At 36.7% G+C, this 8,658-nt stretch overlaps 1 protein-coding gene across 2 annotated transcripts; it reads left to right on the top strand.

The window, feature by feature from the left end:
• Positions 1–128: 128 nt before the first annotated feature.
• Positions 129–7,192, top strand: LOC109057474 (sorting nexin-16-like). 2 transcript variants are annotated; one of them, XM_042717912.1, is made up of 9 exons: positions 134–265; positions 1,956–2,046; positions 2,380–3,653; positions 4,501–4,587; positions 4,701–4,843; positions 5,014–5,083; positions 5,237–5,373; positions 6,393–6,500; positions 6,668–7,192. In XM_042717912.1, exons 3-9 carry the CDS (start codon positions 3,501–3,503, stop codon positions 6,762–6,764), a joined length of 795 nt encoding a protein of 264 aa, XP_042573846.1. In that variant the 5' UTR covers positions 134–265; positions 1,956–2,046; positions 2,380–3,500; the 3' UTR covers positions 6,765–7,192. The 2 variants fall into 2 exon arrangements, with proteins under 2 accessions (XP_042573847.1, XP_042573846.1); XM_042717913.1 differs by lacking the exon at positions 1,956–2,046 and having other exon boundaries at positions 129–265; positions 3,480–3,653.
• The last annotated feature ends 1,466 nt before the right edge of the window (positions 7,193–8,658 follow it).

The following is an 8,658-nucleotide window of genomic DNA, read 5'->3' as shown; positions in this document are numbered from 1 at the left end:
AAATCAATTGAAATCACCACAGTTTGACATTTAACGATTACGAAGCGTGGTCGTGGTGGTGGCTGAGCGCTCAGTAAATATTTCGCAGGTGTGTGAATGAGTGGGTCGGACTAAAACCGCAACGTTTTATTTTTGTGTGTGTGTGCGTGTAGTCCCGCCCTTGACATGCGGATAGATGAATGACATCTCAACTAGCCAATCACAGACGTCTTATAAACCCTTACAGCCAATCCTGTCATAGGAGGCGGGATTTCTCGGAATACAGGTAAGGGGGGAAAAATGTCACTTCAGCTTCCGGGTGTCGAAGGGTTCCACATTTTAATTTGATAAAAAAATTTTTTGGGTTACATTCACCAGACCTGAACACTGTGAAGTGTGAACAGCTTTTTTAAAATGACCATTCTTTTTGTTGTTATTAAGCGTTTAATAACTTTTACACACAACTTTTCAAACTGAAAATATTATTATCTGGACGTTTGCTGTGAAATTTTATCAACGATACACAGTTTCGACTGCTATCGTGTTTATTTATTTGTTTGTTTATAATAGTTCAATTAAATGTAATATAGTTAGGCTATGTATAGTGTTTTATCGTCCACGGGTTTGAACTTATTTGAACTGTTTAAATAATAGTCAAAGACGTCGGACTGACGTTTGTTTACGTTTTTGAAGGCTTCCTGGGTTATTCCATTATGATGTAACAAAGGGAATTCCCAAGAGATTTTTCCTCACTCACAGTAATGTGGCACTGCATCCAGCCTGTTGTAAAAAACAGAAACTGAAAGAAATGTATGCTGACATGCAATAGAAATGAATTTCATCCCCATTGGCTGTGGTTCTGGGATCAGTGATGATAACAACAAGCTGTCATGCAGGGGATGGAGCTGATTGTCTTGGTAACCTGAAGTGTTTTGCTCTTGGCACAGTGGGAGAGGAAGTGCCCTGAGTTACATTATCGTTCATTCTGTTAATGGTGATGATAGTGTCAATAACAACCAAGTATAGTACTGGAAATTATAAGTTATTTGGTATTTTTTAATATAGAGTTACATCAGTTGTGGAAGAAAGATTGGCATCTAACAATATGAAATTTGAAACACCCAGTTATGAAACTTAATGTCACTGCTTTTCAAGTTTTTTTTGGTTTGTTTTTGGTTTGTTTGTTTTGTATCCAGACAGTGTCAGAGAATACAGAGTGACTATTAAGTGACTCATTTTTTTTTTTTTTTTTGAAAATAGCATCGTTTCGCCAGTAGATGGAGACAAGCGACTGTCCGCACTGATTTAGTGCCACTGTATGTTACTGGAAACCTCTGCTATTATGCAGTTAGGATGGCCTATGGTAGCCCTCGGACCAAGAAATATGACTGGATGAACGTTTTATGGTCCTACACCTTCCATAGATGATATAAATATAAATTCATGTAGACCACTTAACTTACTGATTTGCAATCGGTATGTGAACAGACTTTCAAGCAGCACAGCATAAAATGTTTTTGAACCAAAACACTTACCTTGGCTTTGTTAAGAACTGTTTTTACTGGTGCAGCAAAAATAGACAAGGTAATTGGAAATAGTTTGTCTAATACTGTGTCTTACTCAATATAAGCTTTTACATTATCATCATCATCATCATCATGTTATACTGTTGTTATAAAAGCAATATTGCACAGTTGTGACTTTTTCTGAATGTCATTTGTGATGTAATCTAATCAGAAAACACATTCTTGCTTGTTTAATTATTCTGGATATCATTTAGCAATAGCATTAATTATTAAAGTCACCTAAAAACAATGCTTTAGCTGAAAAACAAACATTCTGAATATCAATCGTCCAATGTAATACATTAAACACATTATTTAGTTTTCTTTCATAAAAAAGGAACTGGAAAAAAACAATGAGATTAAGAAAAGTTATTGTAATTTTTTATAATATTTTTTGTCATATTTTTACAGGTTTAACAAAGCAAAATGGAAATATTTTCAGCCCTCCGGCTGGCATTCACAGCATTAAACAGAGCTGAACAAACAGTACTAGCAAAATCAAGTATGTAATGCATCCTAAAAAATAATGAGATAATTTTTGACTGATTTCTAGATATTTTATTACTACATATAGGCCTAGTCCATATTCATACCAGACACTGACTTTCAGTAACTAACATATCATAAACAAAATGGCTAGTTTATCGTGAACAATGGATATTTCTCACTTATTTACAGACTGATTTAAATGCATTTTTAAAAAAGGACTTGTTACCATCCGGTGAATTTATTTAGTTTTCTTTCATAAAAAAAGGAACTGGAAAAAAACAATGAGATTAAGAAAAGTTATTGTAATTTTTTGACAACCCTAATATTTTTTGTCATATTTTTACAGGTTTAACAAAGCAAAATGGAAATATTTTCAGCCCTTCCGGCTGGCATTCACAGCATTAAACAGAGTTGAACAAACAGTACTTCACTTCTGGACATACCTGGGGGAAGTATTGCTTTGAGAGATTGAAAACAGATTGTTGTACATGGTGGGGTGCCCATGCTGCTGAGATATTTTATACTTCATATTTATATTTATGCAGAATGAAATACAGATGTTTCTGTCTGGTATGCCCACACACACACACACACACACACACACACACACACACACAACCAAAACTACATTACAGTTATAATACATTTAGCAAAATCAAGTATGTAATGCATCCTAGAAAATATTGAGATAATTTTCGACTGATTTCTAGATATTTTATTACTACATATAGGCCTAGTCCATATTCATACCAGACACTGACTTTCAGTAACTAACATATCATAAACAAAATGGCTAGTTTATCGTGAACAATGGATATTTCTCGCTTATTTACAGACTGATTTAAATGCATTTTTAAAAAGGACTTGTTACCATCCGGTGAATTTAATACCCACCGCAAGAGCCAATGGCGCCATCTAGTGCCTAGCAGGAACTCCTGCAGCGGGATTTCACATCTGTCCTGATGGATCCCAGCAGCGATTTTTCCACACCTAATAACAAAATGCAAAACAAAAGCAGTCATTGGGGAACTTTTATGGCGTTGTGAAACCAGTCATTAAACAGCAGGGAGGAACAATGGACCAGTCTTAATTCTTCGTTAATTAAATGACTAGCTACATCACAAAATGCCTTGATACTTTGTCATTGTTTTTCTCTCAGACCAGTACTCAGATGCTACATGATTCTGCAATACTGTTTCAGATAACTGTAATAAAATGTCGCTAAAATTAAATAAGGGGGTGAAAAACATTGCAAATAATTTTTATGCTAGGTTTTTGTAGATCCACATTCACCATACCTTACAAATACAAATGACTTTAAAATTGAGAAGGTGTGGTTTGGTCGTGTCTCATTTGTGACCTGATTCACTTCTCTTAATAGTGAGGAATGCAGAAGATGACATTCAGTCAACTTCTGCTAACATATGACTCTTTTCTTTTCACCAGGTCCATTGCAGAAGATACAACATGTTTTACCAGAGCCACAGTCCGGATGTTGTAAGGAGAGGGAATGCGATGGAGTTTTACAGCAATGGGTTTTGCAGAGAAAGCAATGAAGAAAGGACACTCAAGGTCACCTTGCTTGGATATAAGGTCATAGAGGAAAAGACAAAGTTTACAGTAAGGATTTACTTGTTTGTGGTTCTTTTTGAATTTATATTAGATTGGCTGTTGTTCATATTTTAAATGTATAGCCCTCAATAGGCATATTTCTCTCCAAAATAGAAACTCTGTCATTGTTTCTTTTCCCTAATGTTGTTCCAAACCCGCATGTCTTTGTTTTTTTTCCCGTATGAAACACAATATTAATAATAATAATATTATTATAATTGCACTTAAAAAAATGGGGACTGGAGCTTCACACTTTAAAAGGAAACAAAAGCATCATAAAGCATCATAAAACATCATTTTGTGCCTTTGCCTCAAAACAAAACAAACATGACCCAAAAATGAATTTGGGTTTTCACCCAAAAATTAATTCAGCCTCATGTCGGTCCAAAAACGTAACTTCGGAACACAAATTATGATATTATTTATGAAACTTGAGAGATTTCTGTCTGTCCATTGAAAGTCCATGTAACCAAAACTTTGAGCTTATAAAAACATTGTAAATATGATCCACATGAATCAATGTGCGTTAATCAGTTGTTTATATGTGAAAAAACCCAAAATTAGATCTGTTCAGCATTTACAATGATCATGTCTCTTCAGAATACTTGGTTTAAATCACTGAACTGGAATATTTTTACATTATTTTTAATAACGTTTTGAATGGTCAGTTTTTATTATAAATACACTTATTATTGTTTTGAAGATGAACAAAAGTCTTGAGGGTGAGTAAATGATAGAATTTCCATTTTTAGGTGAAACTATCCCTTTAAGAATCACATGGAAACAGTTGGAAAATGATTCAAAGGCTGTTTTTAGTGATAAAGAGGACTTGATGTTCCCTTTTTGCTCTTCTCAGGTCTACAAGATCTTAGTGAAGCGTGCACCAGAAGAAAGCTGGCACATTTTTAGACGATACACAGACTTTTCTCGACTACATGACAAGGTCAGGCACAGGTGACTCATGTCAGCTGACGGTACAGTAATGGAGACATGCTCGGTTTTTCTTAGAATTTCCTTCTTTTAGATGTGGGTGACTCTATATGTGTGTGTTTTCAGCTGAAGGTGTTTCCTTCGTTTGACTTTGCCCTACCACCCAAGCGCTGGTTCAAGAACTTCAGCGCTGAATTTCTAGAAGAGAGACAACTGGGCCTGCAAAACTTTCTACAAAACCTGATTGTTCGTAAAGATGTGAGAAATAGGTACTTACATTATGCTTCTTTTTCCAACAGACTTGAAAACATAGTCATCGTTTACTCACCCTCATGTTGTTCCAAACCTGCAGAACTCTAAAGTATATATATACTAATGTCACATTTTAATGGAAAAAAACATGAGGTAACAGAGAAACACTGCTTTCTTTCTACTGAAGTGAGGCAGTCAGAGAATTCCTTTGTCTGGATGACCCACCCACTGCTTTTGAAGATATTAGAGAGAGATGGGTAAGCTCGCTCAGTTGCTTTAATTCTTTTGCATTCAGCCAAATATAATGCATCAAATTATCTGGTCACACCAGCTTACAACCACATCCCTGACTACAATCAAAAATAAATAACACAATGGACTAATCCATTTCTCCTGCTGCTCCTACTGAAGCCTTCTGTGAGACACTGGGAGGCACCAACTGTTGCCTTCAAAGAGACTTAATGGATGAAGAGCGAGAGACTGAGTCCCTGAGAAATGTCCTGCTGCACAAAGAACTCCAAATTAGCCAGCCGGAGAGAACAAAGAAGTAATGTAGCAACATGACCTATTTGTGGGTTGCTTAGGAAACAGGGACAAGCAGGTGGATTTCTGGATGAAATTAATGACTCCAAAATGATTCTTAAGCTAAAGGAAATGAAGTCTAATTGGATTAAGTGCTGCACAAAATGCAGCCTCTACCAGCAACACTAATTGCTTTTGCAAAAGTGTCGTGCCCATTTAAAATTTTAGTGTAATTTGTTTTATATTTGTATTAGATTTGCAGATTTTAAATGCAACACTGAGCAAAAATTAATAACTTTTAACCCTGTAAAGCCTGACATATCAAATAATAGTCAGATAAAGTGCATATTCTAAATGTAATGTGATGTAGCATCACATAATTTTTTTAATGGAACAGTTTATTGAAACTTTAGAAAAAAGTTTGCATGTGTGTTTTTTTTTTTTATTTTGAATTATCATATCTGACACATCATTATAGCTCATAGATTATGATATAATCAGTCCCAAACTGAGCAAAAATAAGCAATTTGGTGCAGATGCTGATATTTATATTACCAAAAATTAACATGAAATATATGATAGCTTGTAATGTAAATTAAATTATCAAAGCTCTGTAGTTTTTATTGTGTAAAAACATGCAATGACGATTGAGTGATCAACAAATAAACGTTCCTCTAAAATAATTGATACTCACATTTGAACATTATTTTTCTTGATGAATGGATAATCAGGTAAACCCAAGTTGCTTCAGTCCAGTAAGTGTTTAGGCATGTAGATGTAGATGATAGAAGGCATGTAGGAGATTGTGGACAACAGATTCTCAGAGAAGGTTTGATCATGTTGACAAGTTAAAGGCTGTATTAAATATGATACTTTACAAGGTTAAGTATGAGTTAAGATGAATTAAGTTGCATGATTAATGTACGTGAAATCCAACCTCATGTCATGCCATAAACACTCCATGAAGTTCTCAAGTTGATCAAGACTGTACAACTGGACTAACATATCACGCGTGTTTAACTTTTCCCTGTTTAACCCATATAGTGGCATGTATCGAACCCAAGAGAAGCTGAACAGAGAGCCCAGAGATGTTTTAACAGCACAGGAATATAAACAAGTGGAGAGAGACGCCCTCTGGAGACCAAATAAAAGGTAATCATACATGACTACCATATAATTAATTCTTTTTCTACATACTCCGTTCGCAATGAGTCCTAGTTGAGTGTTATTATTTAAATAAACAGCCCATAATTTTACTGAGAATCAGGATGTGTCTTGGGAGCATTTTGTCTCATTATATTGCTTGTATTGCTTTTCAGTTCTGAACTGGGGTTCATAAGGGGTCATGGAGCGTGCTGGTGCGGATCAGCAACTGAAAATCCAGAAAAGCACAGTTCCAAGAACCCCATCAAATAAATTAACAGAAAGGGGGAAAGCCCTCAGCAAATAGGGTGCTTTCTTCAAATCTTCTGTTTGCTCTTAGTCCATAATAAGAACAGAAAAGCTGTTTTGTTTATTTTGGATGAATCAAAACTGATTGATGCCAGAAAATGGTTTGGAGCACAAACACTTTTAATGACTTAATTGAAAAGATGATGTTTGTGAGTACATTTGTGATTCTATAAGGTTTGTTTTATAGAGATTTTATAGGACATCTGCGTCAAACTCACACTTGGACTATAGCAGCCAAGGAAAGCAATGTCTCTCACTCTCTGATACAATCTTGCATACAATTTTCTGTTTGTTACCCAGATTTATGACTTCTGTTTTGGATTATTCACATTTGTGCTTTTGTGATTTGGATTGTGGAATAAATTGATACACTCGGATTCTTCCAATTCAAATGGGTCATCATGCCAGAAACTGTAAAACTTCTTGGAAAAAGAAAAAAACAGAGTTGAATGTTTTATTCATACATGTATTTTATGTGTTAGAGATATTTTCTGTCACATATTTGATAATTGAATCAACTGTTCTAGTGCAGCTGGTTCTGCACAGCTCTTACCAGCGACTATATCTGTCCACACAACATGTCATTGTTGACCAGCATGATCTTTCTGGTGAAGCTGAGCTAGTTAAGAAGCACAATTCAGAGTGTTATCTTGGGGCTTATTCCTTTATTAAAGGACACAATGCACTTTTCAATTATTTATTCTCTATATTGTGCATTTAAACTGTGTAACATACACCTAGTGGATTACCCTTTACTTAAAGTGATTAAATTCTGTCATTAATTACTCACTCTCATGCCGTTCCAAACCCATAAGACAAGGCCACAATAATACTTTTTGTGCGCAAAGAAAACAAAAATAATGACTTTTATTAAAATAAGACAAACTGCATCTCTTTTTCAAGCTCAGTTATTCACTCTCTATTATTTAGGAAATAGTGTTTTGGCAAGTGAACACTGGATGTAGTCTTTCAAAATGCATTGTAGGTAACAAAACCTCATATAATTCACTATATAGAGGGTATGCACGGGTATCACTTTTTCTAGCTGAAATGTACCCTTAGTTGGACTGTGTGGCCAGAGGTCCTGCAATTTGGCTGGCTCTGATAGGGAAAACTAGGAGTCAAAACAAACAATCTATATAGCTTACACTTCTTAGAATACAATGCTCATCATAATCATTGTCACTGTACTGTCAGTGAATTTACACAAAGACAATGTTTAAAGAAAAAAAAAAACACCCACACACACCTTTAATCCACTGATAAGTAATTCCAAGCAAGGGCTCTTGACACAATATTTGACATTCAAAACTGGTGGAGGCTGATGAGGATGGACGACCAGGAGGATGGCAAACGGAGTCCAGGGTGGAGATGACGGAGGTAAGAGCCAGGGAGGAGCCTTGAGTAGGGTGTGATAGTAGGAGCCCAGGCCACCAACGCCCCACGGTGTCACCAACGGAGGGAGTGGAGGAAGGGCTGACAACTCAAGGGGGCCAACTGACGGCAATGACGCCAATGGAGGAGGAGGCCAGGGTGGAGACGGGGAAAGGCAGAGCCAGGGTGCGACAGAGGACTAATGTGGAGCCAGAGGGATGGAGGGACGAAGTGAAGCTGGAGAAGTGGAATCCCGTAGCAATGTAGGGTTGACGACTGACCAAGGAAGAGCCGGAGGGATGAGGGAGCCCAGTTGAGTCAGTGGGATGACAGACCATGGTGGAGACAAGGGAGCTATGAGCCCAGGCTGAGCCAATGGGTCGAAGGACCGAGATGGAATCAAGGCCTCTGAGGCGGGAGGCAGAGACTGGGGGTCCTTACACCAAGGCAGAGCTGGAGACCGGAAGATCCGCTGTGAGAAAAA

The sequence above is a fragment of the Cyprinus carpio genome, chromosome B2 (assembly GCF_018340385.1).
Source record: "Cyprinus carpio isolate SPL01 chromosome B2, ASM1834038v1, whole genome shotgun sequence".
Taxonomy (NCBI): Eukaryota; Metazoa; Chordata; class Actinopteri; order Cypriniformes; family Cyprinidae; genus Cyprinus; species Cyprinus carpio.
The sequence above is the reverse complement of the archived record's forward strand: the minus strand, read 5'-3'. Positions and strand labels throughout refer to the sequence as shown.